General features: G+C 41.4%; 2 protein-coding genes across 5 annotated transcripts; one reads left to right on the top strand and one right to left on the bottom strand.

Moving 5' to 3' along the window:
- Positions 1-1,737: 1,737 nt before the first annotated feature.
- Positions 1,738-5,182, bottom strand: LOC307266233 (DBH-like monooxygenase protein 2 homolog; the record flags this gene model as incomplete). The annotated part of the gene is made up of 4 exons (XM_080048207.1): positions 1,738-1,887; positions 2,587-2,733; positions 4,730-4,950; positions 5,092-5,182. 4 exons carry the CDS (start codon positions 5,180-5,182, stop codon positions 1,738-1,740), a joined length of 609 nt encoding a protein of 202 aa, XP_079904333.1.
- Positions 5,183-6,680: 1,498 nt separating this feature from the next.
- On the top strand, positions 6,681-25,006 carry snx9b (sorting nexin 9b). Of its 4 annotated transcripts, none has more exons than XM_080047790.1 (19): positions 6,681-6,977; positions 8,859-8,945; positions 10,329-10,403; positions 11,852-11,974; positions 13,026-13,106; positions 14,324-14,486; positions 16,844-16,961; positions 17,535-17,622; positions 17,798-17,923; positions 18,095-18,212; positions 18,634-18,764; positions 18,993-19,096; positions 19,754-19,857; positions 20,184-20,261; positions 20,831-20,907; positions 21,820-21,909; positions 22,501-22,615; positions 23,067-23,158; positions 23,327-25,006. In XM_080047790.1, the coding sequence occupies exons 1-19, from the start codon at positions 6,966-6,968 to the stop codon at positions 23,372-23,374; spliced, it is 1,830 nt and encodes a 609-aa protein (XP_079903916.1). In that variant the 5' UTR covers positions 6,681-6,965; the 3' UTR covers positions 23,375-25,006. The 4 variants fall into 4 exon arrangements, with proteins under 4 accessions (XP_079903916.1, XP_079903917.1, XP_079903918.1 ...); XM_080047791.1 differs by having other exon boundaries at positions 17,538-17,622; XM_080047792.1 differs by lacking the exon at positions 13,026-13,106.
- The last annotated feature ends 282 nt before the right edge of the window (positions 25,007-25,288 follow it).

Consider the following 25,288-nt stretch of genomic DNA (forward strand, 5'->3'; position numbering starts at 1 on the left):
ACAGTGCTTTAGGTATATAGGTGAATTAAAAAGCCTTAAAAATATATAAATGATGTCAAGTTAACATTTTCTACCCCAAAGCCATATATGGCCAACATGGTGTGTTTTATGAAACAGAGTAGTAAGACAACAATGTGTGTGATGCTATTAATTGTGATTAACAATTAATAGCAAAGAGAAAGGGTATGCTATAACAAACCAAAGGAAAACAGTTGAATTGCCCCAATAGAGATTTTCCTCAGTTTTGCCTTCCTTTATTAAAAGGGGAAGTCAGTGATATTTTTGTTGTCAATATATGTTAAATCTCATATTCATACAGCAGTCACTGAAACAGTATGCACAGTTCATCCTAAAGGTCTCATAGTCATGCAGCTTTGCAGTCATTGCCAGTTAAAAATTTGAGTATCCCACTCGTTTTATCCAATCAGCAGACAGCGCTACAAAGAGGCGGGTCTCTGTACCCGTGAACAATGACTCGCTGCTCTCTCTGACGAAGACGGTTGCGTGGTCATGTTGTGGTGACGTAGGGACGAGGGAGGGGACTGCTAAATACAGTCACTGACAGGAAGTTAGTTAAGAGGACCATATATCACTTACTGGATTTACCCAGTTGCTCAAACCACGGCCACCACTACATTACAGCAATCCAGAGTATGAAAAGCATAGTCCAGGAATTACCCAGTCCATTTGTGTTGTTATTGGGACAAGAGACAGCCGGAGTCTTCATAATTTCCCCAATGAAGCCATGTTCAGAGAAGTTTCTCTGTGAAAAAGAAAATATTTTGTAATATAGAAATAACTCTTTTTATGAAACTGCAATAAACAAGCGTCAAACACTGAATACCCTGCTTTGTTCACAGTACATTCAACTTAGTTAAGAGGGTACGACTAGATAGGGTTTTTGACTTCCTACTCCCTTTCGAGCATGAAGGCGTATTTCTTTTGTTTATGCATATTATATATTTTTTATTCATCTACAACTATTTTTACCCTCATGCTACCCTGGGACCATTTTCTGCCTTTTGGCCTTCGTTTTATTTTTTGAATAACTTTGCTTATGTTAGACTTTTGGCCAGGATTTTTTTTTTTGCAGATAATTTCTGAAATTTCAAAACAACTTCATAGCACCTTTAATAAAGGCAGGAATTTCTTTGTTACACAGAAGACCTTAAGACCATTTTCTGCCCCCATTGACTTCCATTCAAAACAGCATTTCTTTTCAAATTTGATCCTGCTGACAAGCATAACATATTTTTTTTTCTGTGATTTTGTGCTTTCATCCTGATACAAGGCATCACAATTTGTGATTTTCACCGTAACTACCAGGGGGTGCCCTTTAGGTATATTTTGCATGGGGTTGAATGTCAGGCTTTTTCCATGGTTGTCAGTCCTGCAATATGGATCCCAAACTTAACACAACAAAATTACACTTATTTACCCCCATTTAGCTGAATTATTCATTTACCCCAGCTTTTGCTGATAAGTCAAAATGCTCCCCAAAACAAAACATGAATTTTTGGAATTTGTCATTTTTCAGAGTTACAGACGTGTTAATGCGATAGTGTTTTTATGGCAGCAATTGGGCATGGCTTCTTGTGGCCCTTAGGGTCTTCTGTGTATTGTAAAAGTTAGGGTGGCACAAGGGTTAACTTTGTCTTTTATTGCTTACATGTTCAAAATAAAGACAAACAATCAAAATTGAATACAACATACTGAGACTGATAAAGATATGACTTGTCACTCATGACAGTTTCCAATGTCTCTTACACTGTCCATTGTGACCTTGCGATAGCGCAGCAGGTTGACCTTCTTTGTGCCTTTGCGGCCCTGATGGTAGCCGATCTCATCTGTTAGTCCATATGCATAGATCAGATTAACAGGCCCAGCCTATAAAAGAAACGTCAACTTTAGTGAACAAGGATGATGACAATATAAAAGAGACAGCAAAGGAGGGGCCACAGATGTCCACACATACAGACAGGTTGTTCTTACCAAAACTTTACAGCGTTTTCAAGTGTTCAACTTAAAAAATAAATATTAATAATAAACTATTCACAATTCTTCATTTGGCACCATTTTATAATCTACCTTCCATGCTGTATAAAGTACATCAAGAGATGTTTTGATTCGATTTATTTCAGACATATCAAACATACAAAACAAAATGAAAAGAATGGAAATACAATAAACAAATTATGTTTTCACAAAAAAAAAAGAAAAAAAAATTATCTGTATTTCTGAGATATGCCTGAAAAGGAGCAGGAAGAAGTATACACTTATTTAATCCTACCCCTTTTCCATAGTAAAAAAAATTAAAAATTAAAATATTTATTAAATTAAAAAAATTTAAATATTTATTATATTCGCTTCTCTTAATCCATATACTCTGTACAATTGGCGATACTATATTATATTTGCCATTTACGAACTATACATACCACTTAATATACTATGAATTTTTTATGTTCCAGATATTATACGGTGAGGAAGTTCATGGATTTTAGCGTGATTTAGTGATGATAGACATTTGACCAGCATAGATCATTCTAATGTAACACTTAAGGAGATGATATCTACGAGTCTTACAGTGATTTGGAAGTCCTGGTCATCACACAACAGAATGGGCCTCCGAAAGGTCATGATGGTTTGACCGTCTATCTCACTCATATTGAGCAGGGTGTAGCTCTGCTGCTCGTCCACCAGGGGCATGAAGTTCCCTATGGCATGACGGTCCTAATAGACAAAGAAGGAAACAATATGTGTACGCACATTTCCACGCAAACCTCGGCATTTATCAATTTGGAAGTGAGCGTATCGGTACACTCAAATCCCACACCAGCTCTCACATCGCAAGTTTGAAAACAGCATGGTCTTGCAGTGCTGGCTTTGCAGGTTAGGTAGCCTGACTTTGTTGGACAATTGTCAGTAGGCCTAGATCTAATAAAATGCAGTGTTTGCTCAGACCGAGATCAACATTAAAATCACTTAAAATGTGCATCTTATGGTGTGTAACTGAGTAGGAGAGCCTAGGAGGCAGGGCCGCCGCTCCCTATACGCAGACTGCGTAGGGCACCAAGTTCCTGGGGGGGCACCCCAAAAAAAAAATTATATATATATATATTTTTTTTTTAATTAAAAAGGAAAAAGAGATGGTCCGGGGGGCCCCCAAAATAGTTTATTTTTTTTTAAAGTTCATGATAATCATTACATTACAAAAAATATATAAATTAGTTATGAACAGGCCCATCGTTGTTTTTTCTTAATTGTGTAACCTATCCAGGGGTGGATTACTGCACAGGCACACCGGGCACAGGCCCAGGGGCCCCAAGGGCTCAGGGGGGCCCTTAGCCAGAGATACTGATAGTAACTTTTCATGTTGCATAGTCAAAGAGCTCAGTCACTGATGTCAATAACAGGGTCCAAAAAGGAATAGCCTAAATATAAGTACTCATTAAAATGTAACAAGATAGAAATCATCATGGGCCCCTCAACTAGTAGGGGAGAAATACAAAAGCAAGTTAAAAACAACAGCATTAGTAGCTCTGTCTAAGGGGGTTGGAGGCCCCCTCACACATACACAAATAAACTTTATATGTGTGAATTCTAAATTGTTCATATCCACCCTTTATCTGTTGAAATGACCCTAACCCTAACCCATCATAGAACATGGGTCTGCAGACCAATCTACTGTTTTTACAGTTGCAGAGTGCTACCTGTTTAAGAAAAATCTGAAAAATAATGTTCCTTCTGCATCTCAGGATTTGATATCTCTCTAGTCTCTAAAATTTCCTCACAAAGTGCACCAGATTGATGCATTTTACTTTAAAAAAGGTAAAAAAAATTCCACCCACCCCCCAACAAGGTACAGGGTCCCTCCAACAATACCCCAAGATCCTGTGGGAAACACTGACTTCCTCAATATGTTTTTGCCATTAATTGTATGTATCCGTGTAGAAAATTCAGTGTACCTGACTGGATAGGGACAAGTGGGGGGCCCTTTAAGAGTGTAAGCCCAGGGGCCCATTATCTCATAATCAGTCTATGATCCTATCACTCAATTCCTTTGCAAAGGCAGTTTTTTCACAAGTTAAGCTGTTCTTTCTGTTAGTAAATGCTGGCAAATGTGCCAAAAAGCAGTCGCAGAGATCTTGCAATGGCAAAAAAAAATCGCTCGCGCCCTGCGGACGCGAGCTTCTGGGTGTTTTTTTTGGGGGGGGGGGAGGGGGGGGCATCACTGACAATTTCTGCTTAGGGCACCTAAAAGCGTAGCAGCGGCCCTGCTAGGAGGCCTCTAAACTGAAAATATATAGGGGCGTGATATTCAAATTAGCCAACGATTGTTTTCAGCCGCCGCATTTATCAATGCTTATCTGGCATAGGCCTACACTGAGATTGGCGAGGTACGAACGTTTGATAAATCCCACGCGATACCTGGCGTAGGATGATATTTGCGTCAGGATCTGCACCAGTTTCCACGCAAGTTTGATAAATGAGGCCCACTGAGGCACCATATAAATGTTGAAAAAAAGGGCATTTTGCATTATGAAACACTATATTTTTTTTCCTTAAAGATAAGCCTATTTTTGGAGCATTGTTATGCTTAATTAGATCGTCTGGAGAGACAGAGGTGAAACCGGTCAGAGAGGGGAATGACATGCAGAGAACGACCATGGGAAACTTTTAAACAAACTGCATGCACGTGTAGTTCTTCGATCTGATAATGTCTTACCGTGAAGTAGCTTCCATTGGGTCCAAGTCCCCCAATGACCATATCCGACCCCGGCATGCGTCCGCTAGGGCTGAAGCCTAAGCCCACCCAGCCGGTTGTTTTGACCACCAGTTTGAATGTGACATTGGCTTGCGGGTGATCGAAGCCCCAATTCAGGCTGACCAAATGACTTGGGTCCAGGTATTCCATGGGGTCCCAATCCGATACCCCTGCTGCTCCATCTGTCCACACCAGAAACAAGTAGACCAACGCACACAGAGAGCGCATGATGTGTCTGTGTAAGGGGAGATCTTCAAACTGAGCCCAAGGGGTGTGCGGAGCTGCTAAATACCCCTCCCTCCTCCATCCTCCATCCAACACACCTGCGCTGCCGGATGAACACAGGTGATAACACACCTGCGCTGCCAGATGAACACAGGTGATACAGGCAAAATGTGCCCAGTCATTTAGCATTTTTCCCCCTGGAGAACCAATCCTTTATGATCACTTTGACTTCAGGCCCTTGATCACATTCAGTAGGCTATTTGTGCAATTTTCTTTTTACAATACATTCCAATGTAAGGACAAGGACTTCTTCCGAGCTTATTTCTCAGTGTTGAATCTGGTTATTTGCTATCATTGATGTCAATGGAGTCTTTTCATAGAATCACAGAGCCCTACCATCTCAATTTCAGTCTTGGAGCTTTGGGTCAGACTTCTCCTACTAGCCCCCTCTCAACTCCTCCACCATTGATATCAACCTGTTCCACTGGTTAGTTTTTCCCCCACTGCAGTTCTCAGGTGTTTGATATATGAGGAGGGAGAAAGAATGAAAGCTGTAGGCTTCTCCAGATTATCAATGTGTTGACCTACTGTATAGGTAAAAAGGAACTACCCCCCCCCCCCCTCTCTCTCTCTCTCTCTCTCTCTCTCTCTCTCTTTGTCACCTTCTCATATATCAAACACTTGCTCTTGACAGAACCAATGTATCTTATAGGAATGTGAATAGTGTGATCATTATATGAGAAATGTATTCAGATCCTCAGCACTAACAGTAGCCATATATTTGTTAATATTAATTCATTCTTGAAAAAAATAACAATTCCAAGTGTCTGCTCTTATAGTCCTAATTGAAACCCTTTGACTCATTTAAACATTTGTTTACAGCATTTGCAGCTGTAATTTGGAGCAAAAGCGAGCATCAATTAGCTGTGTTGGATTGAATAAACAGCCAACATTATTATTGCTGCTGGGGGTTTGTCTCTTTTTCTAATGACTGAAAACCTGGAGAGTAGGCCAACATACATGCATTATCTAGCCTTCCACGCACATGCAGAATGCCAATGAGGCTTGCGATGTAATAGCACCTTGAGCCCAGCAGGGGGCGACGTCAGCATGAGAAGTAAGTCCTGGGTCACTCCCTTTCAGCCAGTGAGCCAGCTGTGCTGTGTGTTCAGTCAACAACATTGCCAGTAAACCCATGCAGTAAACACGACACCACTGGAACTGTCATGAGAATAAATAATTGCTTGAGCTTATAATAAAACCAACTATGCCTATTGTAGGCGGAACCTCTACGCACAGTCCCAGTATTTTCGAAAACAAAATTAGGCTAGGAATATCCTACTGACGTAACCTATTCAAAAATAATATTTGTTAATGTTTGGGTGGCTAATATTTGATTAACAAAGCATATTTTCTTTTTAAATTATGCTAATATTCAATATGATAGGCTTTTAGGCCTAATACTTCACCTTAAGCTTGTCATTGGCCTATTCATTTTCAAAAAGTTGTAAACAACTTTTTCTTCTTTTTTAATGTAGAAGTGTTTTATGTGTTCCTTAAATATGACTTTCAAGGCAGCCCATTTATAATTGTATTTTTTTTTATTTGAACTAGTCACGTCTTGGAGAGCCATATCGGACCAAGAGACTACCTTTCCGGTTTCTCCCCGCGGTGCAGGTCACTCCCTCTCCCTGCTGTCAGCAGCTCTCTGCGCGGTTCAAAACGTACAGCCGCTCTGAACTACTTTCTGCCGTCTGTTCCTGTGTGTTTTGTTTTACTTTTTATGCGTCAAGGTGTTTTTTAATAATCTGTTAAAGTCTTTGCTGGTGCTGCTCTCCACCGGGAAGAAGAACCACCGTGTTTCATTCGCTTTTTAGTTGAGAGGCAGCGGGGTGAAAATGTCCAGCTGAGTTGGTTGGAAATCCTGAAAACCGCAGGGCCTGTTTTGTAATGATTGATCAATGCTACGACAATGGCGGTAAAGGTAAGTCGGACAACTTAGCTAGGCTGTTTTTAACGTCAACCCGGGTGTAATGTTACCCTCCACTGTCTAATGACAGTTGTTTTTATATAGGAATAATGCAGGCTATTGACTTGTAGAGGAGCGGGCGAATGTTAAGACACTCTTCGCTTGAGTCTACAGCGAACACTTCACTCGACAAGCTTCACATTAAGAGTCAAACCTATTTGAATAGTGTGGTTTAGAAGCGTGTTATAGACGCTCACGCCACACGAGAATGCATTTCATGGGAACCGAATCATCTTTGCTTGTACTGTACATGGAAAAAGTGTCTCACTAATGAAAGTGTCTTGTGACATTTTACTACCTTACCAGTGCGGGTCATTTCTACCCCCGTGGAATGCTGGGAAATGTAGGCATAAGTATGTTGGAAAAGTGAAAGGAAGATTATTATAGTTCATCTTCATAATATAGGCTACTACAGTTCATACTAGTCCTCATTAATACAGTTAGTTCCAGTTTTTTGTTACATTCACTTTAGTTACTAGAGTATTTATGTGAGTTTTACTATTATAACAACAGGAAATGGGTGGGTTGTGGTTCTCTATTCATTCCCATTTAAAGTACAACATCCTCCCTCAGGCACGTTTTATGACACGTAAAAAATGCCATACCAATCTTTGTCTGATACCTTTTCACCAAAATGTAAATGACCTGATTAAAACATAATTCAAATGTACTGTCTCACACAATGAAAAACCCAGGATGTATGAATTTGCAAACATTGCTCCTTTCAATCTAGTTTCAATTATGCGTTGTCAGTGTGTGACCAGAAATGTCACAACAGTCAAACTGTCAAAGGACAACATCCATGTGAAGTCCCAACATTATTATGCCATCAAGCTAGATAATACTGGGCCAAAGAGGACTTCAAAACCCAACCAAAAGGCTTTCATTGCATCAAAAACAACTGAGCCAGTAGAGTGGAGGTTAAGGTTCCTTTAGTTTATACAAACTCCATCCAGTGTTCTTGCCTCCAGGGGGGACACAGGCAGGCAGGCAGGCAGGCAGGCTGTCACTAAAATAGACCTCAATGGCCTTGCATTCCTCCTCATTGGTTAATGAACAAGTTAGTTCGTAGATTGCAAGCACTGTGTGTGTGTGTGTATACTCGATACTATTTTTGCATAGCGCTGTGCTGCTGACTTTAAAGGTCGTAAAGGAAGTGGCAGGCAGACCACAGTGAGTTCTGTACAGTCTGACAACAATATGGAAAAAAAAACGAGTGGGCCGGTGTAAACACAAGCTGTGAAGTGGACTGTGACAAAATGAAGTCATATTTTGTATTGTTTTGACTCAATATAACTACTCACTTTAACGTGTGTTTTGGTGTGTGTGCATGTGCATGCCTTTGGGGACATGGGGTCAGGTAAGTTTAGTCGATGAGTGCCAGTGGGAGAGCAGGCCCCTGATATAAACTAAAGCAGGTAGTGACGGTCCTGGCCTGGGCTTTGTTATTGGTTGATACTGGTGTCTGGTTAACAGTCATCACCAGAGGAACTAGTTTGGCCTGTTTCACTGTGTGGGTGCCAATTTAATTTGACAAGAAAGAGACTGCTGTGGATGCTATTGTATATGTTCATTCATGCACATGCACCTGTCTACCCATTACCGCAAGCTATCCATCAATCATGCAGTAAGTCGTGTGTGTGTGTGTGTGTGTGTGTGTGTGTGTGTGTGTGTGTGTGTGTGTGTGTGTGTGTGTGTGTGTGTGTGTGTGTGTGTGTGTGTGTGTGTGTGTGTGTGTGTGTGTGTGTGTGTGTGTGTGTGTGTGTGTGTGTGTGTGTGTGTGTGTGTGTGTGTGTGTGTGTGTGTGTCTGTCTGTTTTTTCTTGGTTGTTTTCAGGCACAAGTTTTATACGACTTCACAGCTGAGGTTGGAAACAACGAGTTGACGGTGAGAGAGGGCGAGACGGTCACAATCACAAATCAGGTAAAAAAATTACCCATAAGTCCTTTAGCTTTGCTCTTAACAAGCTGTGCGCTGGCATAGGATGTCCCTACATACTGCTGCATACTTAGTTTGGTCTATTTTGACTTTTCAAGTTAGAGTGCAAAGTCATCACCACTGACTGTAAAGGGAAAACAATATATACTCTTATAATTTTACTGTGATGTTTTCATTCATTTATTAACTTTTTTTTTACTGCCTGAACTTTTAAATGGTTAACTATAGTAGCTTTGTGTGGTAGCCTTTAAACGTCCATGTGACCCTTTTGTCCTAAAGGGCCCAACTCACATGATCTCAGTTTGTCTATAAACCATTGATTGTCCCAAGCATGACTAGAGGAAGGAAAAAAGAGGGCAAAACGGTGGCAGCAAACATGATGTCATTAGAGCAAGCCCTCCACAGTTTAAAGGTCACTCACTGTTTGCTGACCTACATATCATTTCTAATCATAGTAGGCCTTTAAGCCAGTCACCACCACCTACTGTATAAGGGAAACACAGTGTTGTTGTTTATTCTTCACTTAACAAACCGGCCGTGGAGGAATTTTGTCCTGGTGAGCTTTCAGTGTGTTTACAGATGTTCGGGGGAGCCTGGTTATTGTCAGTCTATTGCAGCAACATTAATTCTTAAATGACAAACATGGGTCCCTTTTTAATTGCAACAACGCAGTTACAGTAACATGGGCCACATTTTTCTGGAGAAAGTAGATTTTAGGGTACAGGATCAAAGCTAATATTATTACTCTTATCAAGCAATCTACTATTTGCATTAAAATGATTCAAAATACAAATAATGACATCAACTAAAATGGATATCATTTAATTAAGTTGGTTTGCTTGCATGACTATTGGACTCCAAACAGAGTTTGATGTCTCAGTTTAAGGCTGCAGCATCTTTACTGTAGAAACAAGTGGAACCATCCGCCTTATGACCAGCTGCATTGCATTGTGGGTTGTAGAGGAGGGAGTTTTCTGCAAGGCATTTTCTTTGATTTTTTTCTTCTCTGTAGCACGGTATTTCAAAGTCAAAGTCAAAGTCAGCTTTATTTGTCCATTATAAAATAAATGCCAGACACACAGAGGAATCAAAATTACGTTTATCTCCAAACCCATGGTGCAATAAGAAGAAAAGGATAAAATTAGGTAAAAATAAGATAAGTAATATTAACAATAAATCAATTCTAAATAGTGCAAAAGGTAAGGCAAAACAAAACGGTATATATATATATGTGTGGAATATGCAGTTAAGTGAAGAAATTGCAAGTGTACATTATAAGGGTTCATTTTGAATGAACGCTACGCGGGGCACTCACAGTCTTGTAGCTCATTTACACTAACGTGCTTTTTGGGTCTCACTCTCTTTCAGAGTATTGGAGGCGGCTGGATCGAAGCACAGAACTCCAGAGGGGAAGTCGGACTGGTGCCAGAGGATTACATCGAGGTAAGATAGACGGTCTCTTAGTGCACACTCACATCCCATACAATATTTGAGATAAACTACTGTATATACCTCCAGAAAATGAAGCTAACTGCTAGCATGCTTTGAGGTCAAGATGCACAGTGTGTCCTGTACTGTCTATAATCAAAGTACAACCAAATAGTAAACACTTCCCCTCTCAGTGGGTGTCTCTATCAGCTAGATATGTTTCATTACAGACAAGCATGTGTCTCTGCTTTGACTGCAGACTGCTGCCGTCTCTTTGCCTGACGCTTTGAATCACAACAGGATGTGCCTCCTTCAGGGTTTTGCTGATTAAGGAGTTTAGTGTGTGTGTGTGTGTGTGTGTGTGTGTGTGTGTGTGTGTGTGTGTGTGTGTGTGTGTGTGTGTGTGTGTGTGTGTGTGTGTGTGTGTGTGTGTGTGTGTGTGTGTGTGTGTGTGTGTGTGTGTGTGTGTGTGTGTGTGTGTGTGTGTGTGTGTGTGTGCTCTGAGCTCACCATTAGGGATATGATTCACTCTTAAGAAATTCAGAAAAAGACCCACACAGACACAGTTTGAGTAAAAAGAACTTCCCTGCGGACCGTTTAACAGTTTAGCCTTCCTCTCAAACAACACTCTCTCACAACATCTAAAGACGATAGTATCTATGAGCACCAGAGGGGGACCCATATTATCCGTCTGCTTTACTTAGCAAGCGAGCTCATGTGGCTGTGTGTGTTTGTCTGACCTTAAATTACCTCGGCAGCTGTCCCTAGACTGTTTTGATTGTGTTTCCAAATAATAATAAAAAAACCCTCTCTGATGACTATTGCAAGAGGAGATTATGTAATATCTAATGAAAAACACCTGGCCACCTTTTTCTGCTTGAGTGCACTCTACTGGTAAGACTGAGATGTGCAAAAACAAAAGGATGTTCAACCAGGGACATAGCCCTTTTAGAATGAAGTGTGTTGGGGCGGCTGTGGTGAAGTGGGTAGGGCGGTCGACCACTCAACTACAGGGTCGGTGGTTCGACCCCTCCCCGCCCCGTCTCTCCACCACATGTTGAAGTGTCTCTGGGCAAAGAGACACTGAACCCCAAATTGTTCCGGTAGTTAACATGCTATCGGTGTATGAATGAGGGTGTGAATGGTAACGTGGGAATGGGAACAGGTCTCCCTTGAAATAGAGTCTCCAGTATCAATGGGATTTACCTGTATAAATAAAAGGTTTTAAAAAATAAAATAAAGGATAAACCATATATCAATGCTGACATGTTAAGTATCCAGCAGTCAGTCTAGTCACACTTTGGATGAACTGAGAAAGTAACAACAACAAGGCAATGTCAAGGAGACACGGTCCCATTAACAATTTGCATTTTAAATCAATGCATTACACTGGGATATGTACATGTGTCCTCCATATAGGTCTTTCTGCTGCATCTCCCTCTTTTCATCCTTTCATTCTTTAGCTCCCTAAGACCTTCCCAGGAGCAGCAACCACAGCATTTACTCCGAGTGTACCAACTGTTGCAGCTCCGGACCTGTCCCTTTTTGATGCCTTCGCTCCCCCATCAGCACCTGCACAGAACCAGGTAATGCATCCCACTATGTCGGGTAGGGGGCAGGGTATGGGTATGGGAATGGGCATATTAAGTACATCTTATCAAACACATGCTTTTGTTTTGTTCTATTTGCTGACCTCAAACCAGTATAAAATGAGCGTGCAGGCTCTAACTTCTCTACCTTCAGTGGGTTAGACCAGTAATGAGGAAGCAACCGTAAATACCTTCAGTGAATGGTGCACCTGCCACGGTTCACACTGTCCCCCATTTAAAAAGGTCTCTGTGACGGAGTGATGCTGACGATTAAAAAAGGAGAAGCGAGTGATGACATGAGTGTTAATAGCGGAGAGGCAGAAGTGAGAGCAGCTGCTGTGGAAGATATATCCACTGTGGTCATAGTAAAATAGAACCAAGAGGAAATAAGAGGGCTGCAGCAAGTCAAATGTTTTTTCGCCGTCAGCAGGCAGGAAGTTCCACGGAACAGGGGCGTACTGCTGGATCAGTAGAACAATGTGGGCACAATAGGTGGTGAGTCAAGGCAGGAAATGTGTCAGCCATCATTCCTTATGCTCTCTCTCTGTCTCTCTGTGTGTGTGTGTGTCTCTCTCTCCCTCTCTCTCTCTCAATTCAATTAAAAAAAGCTTTATTGGCATGACTAAAACAGTGTTTGCCGAAGCATTACAAATGTTACAAATATAACAATATGTACATAGAACAATATAAACATACATATGTACATAATAATATCTAGTATATAAAATGATATGGACAGGAATAATACCTTATTTACACATTATAGGTTATCAATTATCATGAAAAAAAACAAGACAAAATCAAACAGTGAGGCCTGGTGTAGAATATCATTCCCTCATGTTGTGGAAACTCTTTTTCTTTCTCTCTCTCTCTCTCTCTCTCTCTCTCTCTCTCTCTCTCTCTCTCTCTCTCTCCACCCACTCTCACTCACACACAAGCGCACCTACTTCCAGCATCACTTTTTAACCCATCCCCTGGCTGAGTGTAAAACCTTTACTTCTGGCGCTGCTGTGATGATGTCACCTTTTTTTACTCCTCCCCCATCAAGGTGGATGCTGGGGGCTTATTAGGTCCCGAGCCGGACACCCCCGACACCCCAGTTTCCCCCTACCTTTCGTCCCCCGATGAGGTAACCGCCACTTGTTGGAGGTGTGGGCTGATGGTGTGGTGGTGGGTGGATGAGGCCAGTGGCATGATGAAACCCAAGGCCCTCCACCCTCCACAGGTCACCCATTAACCTGCCTCCAGCCCCCCTACTCTCTGATTGGTCTAAAAATCCCTAATACTCCTCCTGCCTGTAGAAAGCATGGTCTCTCCGGCATCACCCTCTCCGTTCGCCCTTGCACTACAAAAGGGACTTCATGCACGTCACCAATCCACTCCCCACACCTTTTATCTCCGTTGTATGATTCAGCACCACAATGAAAACTTAAGATCAGTGTCAGTCAACCTTCTGTCTCACACACAATCCACCAATCACACAGAGCAATCATCACACAAGAACACAAAACAAAAATTAAACTCCATATGTATTTTTTTAATTACATTTTAATTCAGTGTTGTTTAGAATGTTGTCTTATTATGTCCAGGAACATTCTGTGTGAGTATTGTTCCTCATTGCACAGCATTGCTACGTATTGTGAATCTAGGGGATCGTTCACAGTACACTTTTTCTCTTGTCTATTAGCATTTTTTTATTAATTATTATTGTGTGTATTAGGCCTAAGTGACCTATACACTACTTCTGTATTTTTTTGGGTGAGAATTAAGCTAACTTCAACATACAAAAATCCCACATACACTTTATTTCATGCCTGTGCCCAGATATTATGATGGTGTTATACACAGTATGTCTGCCTTGCACGCATGGCATGGAGTTGTACTTTAAACTGTTAAGTACTGCAAAAAGCAAAGTGTGTATGGACATGAACATTTGTATTATTTTTGCATGTCATGTTTAAAATATGCAGTATTTTTCTTTTTTGTTAGATACATTTTGAGTTACTGCATGTCTTTATCAGCATTTTACAAACTCAAGTTGATTATCTTAACAGTGTCCTTGTTGGAGGCCGGGTCTGTTTCCTGTGTTTTGAGAAAGCATGTTGTTTTGGAGACCACTCTTGACTTCTCATCTAACAGACTCCAAACTTGAGACTGGAATCCACTCTGCCTTCACTCGTCCTCCTTTCTATACGTGATCTCTCACTCCTCTGCTTCACTCTTTCGCCCCCCCCTCTCTCTCTCTCTCTCTCTCTGCTTCTGTCTGTCTGTCTGTCTCTCTCTCTCTCTATCTCTATCTCTCTATCTCTCTGCCTCTGTCTCTCTCTCTGTCTCCGTCTCATCCAGGCTAGTAACGGTAATGACCCGTGGTCGGTGTGGAACGCGGACCCGTCGGGGGGCGCCAACAACAACTGGGCGTCCAACCCAGAGGGCACGCAGACTGGGAAGACGGCTGCAGACCCCTGGGGCAACGCATCACAGGGCCACCCTCAGGCCTACCAGGGCCCAGGTAAGAGCCACCTTTAAGTCAGCAATATAATATACAGATACAGATGATTCCTCTTGTGGTTGTACCTGAACTGCTAAGTACTGCTTTTCAAATCCCCAGGATACATTAATTAAGGATAGAAAATACTTTCTTCATACTTTGGCTGTCTTTTCTTTCATGATGTCCTTATATAATTGCACACACTGTCTTTTGCTCTTGGTGTTGTTATTTTGCTGAACGGTTTAGTTTACTGTTTGCAGAAGGTTTGAGCTGTTATTAAAAGGGGACAGGATAGCCCATTTGTCTGCAGTGTTCGGGCTCATTTTGAAAGGCTAGGGCTTACTGCTGAGCCCCGTGGAGGAAGCTGGGAGCCTTGTTCATCATATAATCAAATGAAGCCAGTTTGTGTGTCACTACACTGCAACACTGTTAGAAGATGCAGCTCTGTGTGACGCCCTCGTCTGATGTCGGACTCAGCTTCTTGTTTTGGATGATCATGAAAGAGATGGCTACATTATCACAACATTCAATCTCTTTTAAGTTTTCTCAGCACAACCCTGATATCAGAGAGAGAGAGAGAAGAGAGAGAGAGAGAGTATTATGATAAGTGCCTTGGTCGTAAGACAGAAGATACGTTTATCAGAACTTTTAGAAGGATTTTCAAATGTGCTTATTGCCATCTTTAATTTTTTTTAAATATTGTTTTTGGGGCATTTTGCACTTTTTATTAGACAGTTTGGAGAGACAGAGTTTAAATGGGGCAAAGAGGGGAGGTCATGCAGAGAACTGACCCGAGTTGGATTGGAAACCCGGGTCCGCTGCGAGGCATAAGCCTCTATGGGGGACACTCTAACCACTACACCACAAGCTCCCCCTTAATTTCACTTTTTGTATTTTTTTCATGAAGTCATGATGCTGTTTTTTTGCTCTCTTGACCATGGAAAAAGTTAGACTCACGTATGACTCAGGCACATTACCCGTTGTCATTGGGCAAGAAGGGAAGCAGGGGGAATGCAATGGAGGGAGAAAAACATTAACAGACTTTTCCTTTCTTTCCCTGTTGCCAAAGGCCTCAGTCCGTATCCGTACCTTATCGATTACACAGCAGGTATCCCCCGTGTGTCACCCGTTGGAGGCTTTTCCCTATTTTTTGTGTGTGTGTGGACTGGCAAGAGTACCCTGGAACTAGAGCTTCCATCAAATAGTTTAGGGAATGATTTGCATTCTTAAAAGCATGTGTGTGTGTGTGTGTGATGCATTTTCAACATGTGTCTTGATATTAAACCTGTATTAACCTTATTGTGATGTGGAAAAGTTGAGTGAGACTTGTTGATATTGCACTTCTGATACACCGGATGTGTCTGTGGAGCCGAAGGCTCAATGTGAGAGTGTTAGCTGTGGTTTTAAATGTTCTGATGATGAGTAGTTCCAAGATATCTTAATAGCACCGATTGCTTTTTAGCTATTATACTGTATCAGCAAGCAGTCAAACCTCCTTGTGGTTTGACGTATTATTTTTATCTATACTTAGGGAATGGAATGGAAAATCGGATTCAGTTAAATCATTTCCTTATCTGTACTTTCAAAGGAAACTTGAGCTACGGCAAAAGAGAAATGTTGTATGAATCCTTGAACTCATAAGATGGGGGAAAATTTCAATACATGCAAGTGTTTTATTTCAAGCAAGGGCAGGTAATATTGTGTATATGCTTGCACACTTTGTTGGCGAAGCATGCCATTTGATTACAGGAATGCAACTTTTTTGCTAGTTTTTGACTATAGTGCTGCATGCCCCTCGAGCTTGTACATCTGCATCTCTTACATCTGGAAGAAGCTAATGTTCAGGACCACGCAGTAACCATAAATGAAATGACACTTAGAAAAACCCTTAAATGAATAAAGTGAGATTTTGACATATTCTAGATAATACTAGTCAAGCTTATGCTACTATACCCATTTCTCCTTTTGTACCCAACACAGAATCCTAATCCAAACAGAATGAATAAGATTTTGATCCCTGTAAGTGCTTAGTTAAACCCTGCTGTTTAGTCTCCCCCACTAGCTGTGAATTCTCACACTTAGAATAGAAAGCTTTAGTTGTCGTTATACGCAGTACAATGAGATTCAGAGAGCAGCTCCTTTTTAAAAGTGCACACAGTTATCACAGTATCACAATAAAAAAAAAGTTTAAGTACACACTAAAGAACCACAAACAGACAACAGAAACATAGGACGATAGAGGTAGGATCTGTCTGGTGGTGCAGTGGTCAGTGGAAATATGTACTATGCATTAGAGATTAGATAGTTGAAGACAGCATGTGTACTTTCCCCCTGTGCCTGCTAACACTAACCTTGACGTGTATGTCTCTGCCCGACAGGAGCAGAGGATGATGAGTGGGATGACGAGTGGGACGACAAAGAGTCCGAGTCTGGAGAGGGGGGAGCCATGCAGAGACCAGGCTCTACTGCCACTTCAATGAAAATCTCCCTCAACAAGTAAGACGACATAGGACGGCTGTTGTGAAGTGGGTAGGGCGGTCGACCACTCAATCACAGGGTCGGTGGTTCGAAAATGTTTGCCTTTAAAAAGTTTGGCCTATTGCTTCCACTTTTTCAGCTTGAACCAGCCGTAACATTCACTACCTGTTCAAGGAAAAATCAAGCACCAAATAATAGAATTCTTTAATTCTCGTAAACATGCAAAAGTTATGTAAACATTCAGTGTTAATCACAGAAAACAGATTGTTTGTGAATTGTTAAGGGCCAAACTAATGTGTTGAATGCATTTCCTTCCGCAAACATGTAGTAAACAGAATAAGCGAGGTTTAAAACCTGCATTAGTTACACAAAAGTTTAAGAGAGTCATGATGACTAACACTTTTCAAACTCTATGTCTGTCTGTCTGTCTGTCTGTCTCTTTCTTTCTTTCTTTCTTTCTTTCTTTCTTTCTTTCTTTCTTTCTTTCTTTCTTTCTTTCTTTCTTTCTTTCTTTCTTTCTTTCTTTCTTTCTTTCTTTCTTTCTTTCTTTCTTTCTTTCTTTCTTTTTCTTTTTTTCTTTCTCTCTCTGAGTAGATTTCCTGGATTCTCCAAGTCTGGTCCGGAGCTCTACCTCCTGTGCAAGCAGCTCCCCAAAGGCAAAGAGAAGCTAACCATCTACGTAGGTTATCCCTCAATGTCAATACCAATTTGTTTCCGGTGTTATCAGCAGATGTCTTCACTTGTTATATCAGTGGTTGTTGTCAATTTCAATTCACTAAACCTGCCTGACTGAACTAGATGCAATAGGTATACAATAGGTATGTTTGTATTGAATAGATCTTTTTTCTGCTCAGCTGGGAGAAGTGGGTCCGGTGTGGTCTTACCCAGATGGCCAGCTGGACTGTGTGGTGGCTGATCCCAAGAAAGGCTCCAAATTGTACGGCCTCAAGAGCTACATCGAGTACCAAATCATACCCAACGTAAGTATGCAGGAGCAGTGTCAAACTTCACCATCAAAAAAAATCTTTCATATTATGTATGTTTCCTGCTTATAAGACCTGATGTAAATACATGTATTGAAGGTGTTAAGTGTGGGTCCCCCCCCCCAGTGTTTGTGCCTTTTTAAAGTGTATAACTCCCCCTGTTTGCAGACCACAAACCGACCCGTCAATCACAGATACAAGCACTTTGATTGGCTGTATGAGAGGCTGCTCGACAAATTTGGTTCAGCCATCCCCATCCCCTCTTTACCGGACAAGCAGGTGACGGGTAAGTGCCACAGTCTGAGACCCAACAGATGTAACACAGTGAAAATGTCATTGTCATCAACAATGGGACATACTTTTACTTATTTATTTCATCAAAACTTTGCGCCTTGATCTTGCCTCTTGCTTTTTTATCCGTCGCATCCCTGTTTGTCCCCGGTTGTTTTCATATGGAGGTTCCGTAGATGTGATGCTACTTCCGGTGCACACTGGATTGTGGGTCAGAATCGCCCAAATAGGATGCTGTTTTCAACACTAAAAATCTCGGCCGGATGTAGTATACATCCGGGTATTTCTAACCATACTAAATCTGACCACAAGAAATCGGGACATCCTAAATCTTTTTTTCTACCATACTAAATAGCAGATAGTATGGGGATTAGAACGCAGCCTAAATGTTCTTTTTTTTTATCCCCATATTGCAGGGCGATTTGAGGAAGAGTTTATCAAGATGCGCATGGAGCGGTTGCAGGGCTGGATGACCAGGATGTGCAGGCACCCGGTGGTCTCCAACAGTGAAGTCTTTCAGACCTTCCTCACATACAAGGACGAGAAGGTGTGCTGACGTATTCCTCCTCAACCTCTTATAGTGTTTGAATGATTCTGTGATAGTATTACTGAAAGCTTTGGAGTGTTAGGAATCAACCATTTGGTGAAAATTACGCTCTCGTCGGTTTTTTCCCCCCACAGCGATGAATAGTAGAGCTTTCATTCAAGACTAAATATAACTTAAGATGATTGGTTATAAATGGCTTGATTTGAAGTGAGTGATTGATTGGCACAGGACTGGAAGACGGGGAAGAGAAAAGCAGAGAAGGACGAGACGGTGGGAGTGATGATCTTCTCCACGATAGAGCCCGAAGCTGCCGACCTGGATCCTGTGGAAGTGTGAGTTTATTTTTTTCTTAAATTCATACTTAAATTAAATTTTTATTAGAATTTTCAATATGAAGGGGGCACCTTTAGCTCAGGCGTCCCCCCCCCACGGGCCTCGGCCAGCAGCGGACCCGGATTCGATTCCAGCCCGCGGTCGTTCTCTGCATGTCACTCCCCTCTCTGCCCCATTTCAACTCTGTCTCTACACTATCAATAAAGCATAAAAATGCCAAAAAAAAAGAATTTTCAATATGAACAAACCAAAAAATAACAACAACAAACAAACCAATTCAATCCACTTGGAAGTGTGAGCTTTATTCACACCTCTTTCGGCTGTGGTGAAGTGGGAAGGGCGGTCGACCCTCAACTACAGGGTTGGTGGTTCGATCCACATGTCCCTGGCTCGTCCCCCTCAAGAGTCCCTGAGCAAGACACTGAACCCTAAATTGCTACAGATAGTTAGCCTGCTATCGGTATATGAATGTGTGTGTGAATGGCAACGTGGGAATGGGAACAGGTCTCCCTTGAAAAAGAGTCCCTGGTCTCAATGGGATTTACCTGTATAAATAAAGGTTTAAAAAAAAAAAAAAAACTTGCCCCAAAATGAATTGTGTGTCTGACTGCATCTTCGTCTGCTTAAGGTTAATGGATTGTGTCGTTGGTCCACAGGGAACAGAAGTGTGAGCAGTTCAGCAGGTTTACCAAAGCCATGGATGACGGGGTGAAGGAAATCCTCACAGTGGGCAACGAGCACTGGAAGAGATGCACAGGGCGTACGTACACAACCACACACACACACACACACAGGCCACACCTTGACTCTGTGACCCAATTACTGTTTATATTAAAGGATCATTCATTATGTCGAGTATTTTGTCAACTCAAGAACAGCCCCTTCACACAGTGTTTGTGTGTTTGTGTGTGTGTGTGTGTGTGTGTGTGTGTGTGTGTGTGTGTGTGTGTGTGTGTGTGTGTGTGTGTGTGTGTGTGTGTGTGTGTGTGTGTGTGTGTGTGTGTGTGTGTGTGTGTGTGTGTGTGTGTGTGTGTGTGTGTGTGTGTGTGTGTGTGTGTTTACCTTTCATTTCCTCCCCCTCTGCAGCCTTGCCTAAAGAGTACCAGAGAATCGGCAAAGCTTTCCAAAACCTCTCCTCTGTCTTCACCAGCAGTGGATACCAAGGTACAACAGTGAACAACACAATGACATCACTATAACGTTATCATCATAATAAGTATTTGCTTACTACATACTGTCAGTCATTCATGATGACTCCTGCAACAAATGACAGCAACAAATTCAAATAGATACCTTAATAATACCATTAAACAAATTCAGAAATGTTATCTTAAATCTGCCAAACTCTATTTGCAACTGTTTTAAATAGGCTAACTACAGTATATTGTACTTTCAACCCATGTCATATATCTATTTGGCTTTTAGTGATCTGAATGTTATTTGATCAATTAAAATAATATATTATTTTGATATACTATTAAAAATGTCAATGGTGTTGGCTCATTCTATCAGCTTGTTGTGGGGGCCTCAACTTTGTTTATACTTGTCTTGGTTGTTTTTACTTTGCATTGATTTTGTGTTGCTTTTACTTGGAAATGAGGCTCCACCCCTAATATATATATTAAAAATAAAGGTTGAATGAATCATGACTGTTTTGAAACCGATTACCACAATGGGGCTAGATGACACAAGGGCCATGACATTTAAAATTTGACCCCCTCTTCCTGCCTTAGGCGAGTCGACCCTGACCGACGCCATGACAGCAGCCGGCAAGACGTATGAGGAGATAGCTCAGATGGTGGCAGAGCAGGTAGGTCACAACACACATAGATACACTGCACCTCTATGATAATCAGTGCAGTGGACAAGGTCTGTTTTCCCCTTGAACCTATTTATCTACCACATCGCCTTGTGTCAACTCTCTAAATAGAATCACACATTCTGACATTTCCTGCTTGCAGTCAGTTGCTTATATCCTCATTGTTGCATTCTAGTGACCCCCCCCCCCCCCCCACCCATATGGGGGTTATGACCAATGTCCTTCCTCGTGTATTCTGTATCTGTATGAAGAGGAAGCCACAGACATTACTTATCTCTAGGATTTCCTTATATCTTATTTAGACCTGCTCTTTGAATGTGGCTTGGTTATGTGTGTGGTCCAATCAGCTTGCGTGTTGTGTAATAAATCAAAACCAAACGTTGGGCCCTTTTCTGATACTATCCCAGCAGCTTGCAGAGGGAGGATTCATATGGTAAGCTCCTGCTGCTTAAGACCACTTGTTTATATGTCTCCTGGGCAGTACTGTGGAATAGTTGGCCTTAGTTCAGCTATGGTAATAATGAAAAGTCATCGTCTAGACAGGGATTCATCTTAAGAGGAGCAATGCAGTGTAACTGTTGCGTCAACCTGTGGAGGCTGCATACAGCGAGTTTGATCAATTCAAGGAAAGGGAAAGAATGTAGGTGTTGACCTGTGTATATACATAATATATCAGCTGGGTCTACTACAACTAGAATCACTCTCCTACGTCTCACTCAGGAGCTTGTGTTAAAAATAATGCATTGGAGGTCACTGTGACATAACGTTTCCCTCCATTCTTTATTTTCACTTTTAAGACGTCTGTGTGTTTTTTCCTGCTTTGGTGATTTAACTCTTTTCCAATTTTAGGTCCCATTTATCTTTTTTTGTCTGACCATATATATATATTTTTTTACTTATCAGCCCAGGAAAGACCTTCACTTTGTCATGGAGACCAACAATGAATACAAGGGTCTTCTCGGATGCTTCCCGGACACCATTGCAGTCCACAAGGTACATACAGGGAATACATACCCAGAGGTTTATTAGACAACAACATTACATTCAATGTCTCATTTATTTACCCTCAACAGCTGTTCTTGATTTGAACTTTAGCCTGGCCAATTCAACGTATCTTAAAACAAAAAGGCTTACCTTGTCTGACACTACTGAATACCACTAACTCGCACATATTCCTCCATGTATACATATATAAAATAAATTTACTGTATATTTTAAAATATTATTTGCATTGACAGTTCAGTGTAACATCTCCTTTTACCACTTAAATTTGGTATTGCTAGTTGTGTAAAGCTTAGGCTAGACTTCATGTTTGGTGATTGGCCAGGGCTGATTTACACATGATTTATTCATTTATGATTGAAATCTTCATAGTGCTCAATTCAGTAGGTCACTAGCTTTAGAAGGTAGCTAGTAGTTGCTAAGAACTTTTTAGAGGATTTATGAATTGCTTGTTCATCATAGTCAAGAAGAGACAGACTATATCAGGTTCATTTAACTTATTTTAAGTGAAATGGTCTTTTGTTTCATACTATGTGATTAGTTATAATATTGTATACATCTTGCGTTGTTTATTTCCGGCAGGCAGCCATAGACAAAGTGAAGGAGGCCGACAAACTGGTGGCCACCAGTAAAATCACCCCTCAGGACAAAGTCACCATGGCCAAACGCGTCAGCACCATGTCGTACACATTACAAGGTAACACTCTCGCTCTCAAACATATGAAGCGCTGGAATTAATCTTAACATCCCACTGTGTAGAATATGCTGCAGAAAGACCTAGGACTTGTTGAATTAATTTTGATTAATGTTTTTAAGTTGAAAACAAAGGAAATAGAGCTAGGCTCTCTAAGATGTCAGTGTTTAAAAAAAAAAAAATCCTGGTTACAGAAATGGGTCTATTAAGATTGCTGCAGTGTGAATTGATTTGCTTTATTTTTTAGTGCTATTTTAAATTGTTTCCCTGTGTGTTTGTCTGGAACTGTTTGTCTGGAACTGTGGTTCATTGTGCTGCTGCCTGACTTGGCCAGGTCACCTTTGAAAAAGAGATTTTTAATCTAAATAGGTGTTTCTCCTGGTTAAATAAAAAATAAAAAACATTACATTGACATCTGATTCAAGTATCCCCCCCCCGCCTTTGTCTCCCACAGCTGAGATGAACCACTTCCATAGCAACCGTATCTACGACTACAACCGGGTCATGCAGTTGTACTTGGAGGAGCAAGTCAAGTTTTACGAGACGGTAAAGGCATTTTTAATCGACCATGACTCTCACAGCAAATTGGTGTCTGGCGCTTTCTCTTGCCTTCTTACCTGCGCTGCTTAGACACTACAGACACTAAACTATCACTAGACCACACCACCCTCTGCTTCTGTATTCATGCGTTTGTATTCATGCTTCTCTTTACAGATTGCTGAGAAACTGAGACAGGCACACGGTCAGTTCACCACCATGTGAGCGCTCCCTTTCCCATCTCGCACTACAAGATAATGGAAGAGTGGAAACCAGCTCGGCGTCCAAAATTCCTCTTGCTTATTACTCTGCAATCTTTTTTTCCCTCCCTCCCTTTTAATTTAAATTTCACTTCTCTCTTTCTCTCTCTCTCTCACTCTCTCTCTCTCTTACCTCATCTCTCCCTCTTACCTCATCTCTCCCTTTCACTGCTCAAGGTGACAGTCCCAACTTGTGGCGTTACTATACTCCGCTGCTCTCAGAATCAACAGCTATGGAGCATGTTATACAGCTGAAAAGGCTTCGAAAACCAGTGTGTGTATCAAGTTTTTTGTGTGTTTTTTAGGGCCATCTGCATTCTGCAGAACACAAGACCCACTATATACACACACCCTTTGCTCTGTCCAAGGTCCGCAGCTTGTGGCACAGGAAATAAGACTTGTAGTCACAGTTTTGTGGCTGTGAATTGCTCCATTGCATGAGTCTCTTATGTGATTGCAAAGCTAAGTTTTTACTACAGCCATGGTTGAAAGCCTGTCTGTGATCATATTATAAAGCAAATACTCTGCATTTTTTCCACGTTCCAAGGATATAGACATTTCAAAGTAGTTGTGTGCACACAGTGTTTTGTAGTGATGACACTGAAACACCAAAGCAACGCCTCCCCCCCCCCCCCCTCTGTCAATAGCCAACAACAATGGCCAGCATTTCTGAATGAGCATTGACAACAAAGCAGCGCTTAACTGTCTTTTTTTTCTTCCTTAAGCCACTTTTAGGCACATTTTAATTCTCCCATTAGTTTGGTTCACCTTTAAGAGAGTCCTAACATCTTCAGTGAAAACAGTGGAGCTTTCTTTAACACATCCAAAGTCTTGGCTCTGGCAATGGCAAAGTGTGTGTTGTCTGTATGTCCACTGCTGGCGGTCCCTAGCCCCCCTCCCCCAACCCCTAACCCCTGCACTTCCTCAAAAGCTAACAGGAAGCTCCACCTCCTTCCCGTCTTGCTCACGTGCCTTGTGTCCCCTTTTGAGGGGAAAATAAAAATGGTGGACCCTAGTGTGTGTCCCACAGCCTGCGTACAATGACACTGCAGTTTACATTTCAGTAGAGGAGGAAAAACAAATGTGTGATAAACGATGCTCGAGTTATTTCAAGACAGTTATGAATCAAGCCCTCCCTTCAGACCAGGCCAAACAGGTTGTCCCTCTCCCTGTCCTCAATGAATAGTACTTGTATTTTTTTCTTTTTTCGACCAGATAATGGTGTTTTTATATGAAGGTGTACCAGTGATTGTTAACTGTTAAGAAACCATACTACAAGAACAGTTTGGGGGATAGAGCCATGGATTATGTCACGTATGCAGTTTTGCCTTCTTTTTTTTCCGCTTTTTCACTGCTGCCCAATTTTTCAATCAGCCTCTAATCTCGTTCACTCTGTTTTCTTATCACTTGATACATGAAAAATATACATATATAAACATTTATATATATACATAGATATATAAAATATTCTATGTGACCTATCAGGTGCTTCTTATTATTGAGATGCTGTTTTATGTATAGGACTATTTGCAATACAGTGTAACTCAAAGAGAAGCAGAAATGCTGTTTGATTTATTAAACAATGATTTGTACTCTTTGTTAGTTTCCTCGCGTTTGTGTGTGTGTGTGTGTGTGTGTGTGTGTGTGTGTGTGTGTGTGAATGAAACCATGTCTTGTTCTCTCTGTGGTCGGGTGTACAACACACTGCACACTCTCTCACTGGCTCACAGTAAAGGCCTTATTCGCTTTAGCAGATTCTTGCATAGAGACGGTTAGGAATGGGAATGAGTCGGCAGCCTGTGCGAAAAAAAGGGTCAAAGAGTGTTTGTGGAGGAAGTGAAAGAGCTCTTTTACCCTCCCATTCAACCCTCTCTACCAT

This window comes from Ammodytes marinus, assembly GCF_949987685.1.
Source record: "Ammodytes marinus genome assembly, chromosome: 19".
In the NCBI taxonomy this organism is placed as follows: domain Eukaryota; kingdom Metazoa; phylum Chordata; class Actinopteri; order Uranoscopiformes; family Ammodytidae; genus Ammodytes; species Ammodytes marinus.

Excerpts from the sequence above, each read along its gene's own strand:
- snx9b (XM_080047790.1), top strand. Across the intron at positions 13,107-14,323 it reads ACCTTTCGTCCCCCGATGAG|GCTAGTAACGGTAATGACCC; the intron begins GTAACCGCCACT and ends CGTCTCATCCAG. Across the intron at positions 20,262-20,830 it reads CACCAGCAGTGGATACCAAG|GCGAGTCGACCCTGACCGAC; the intron begins GTACAACAGTGA and ends TTCCTGCCTTAG.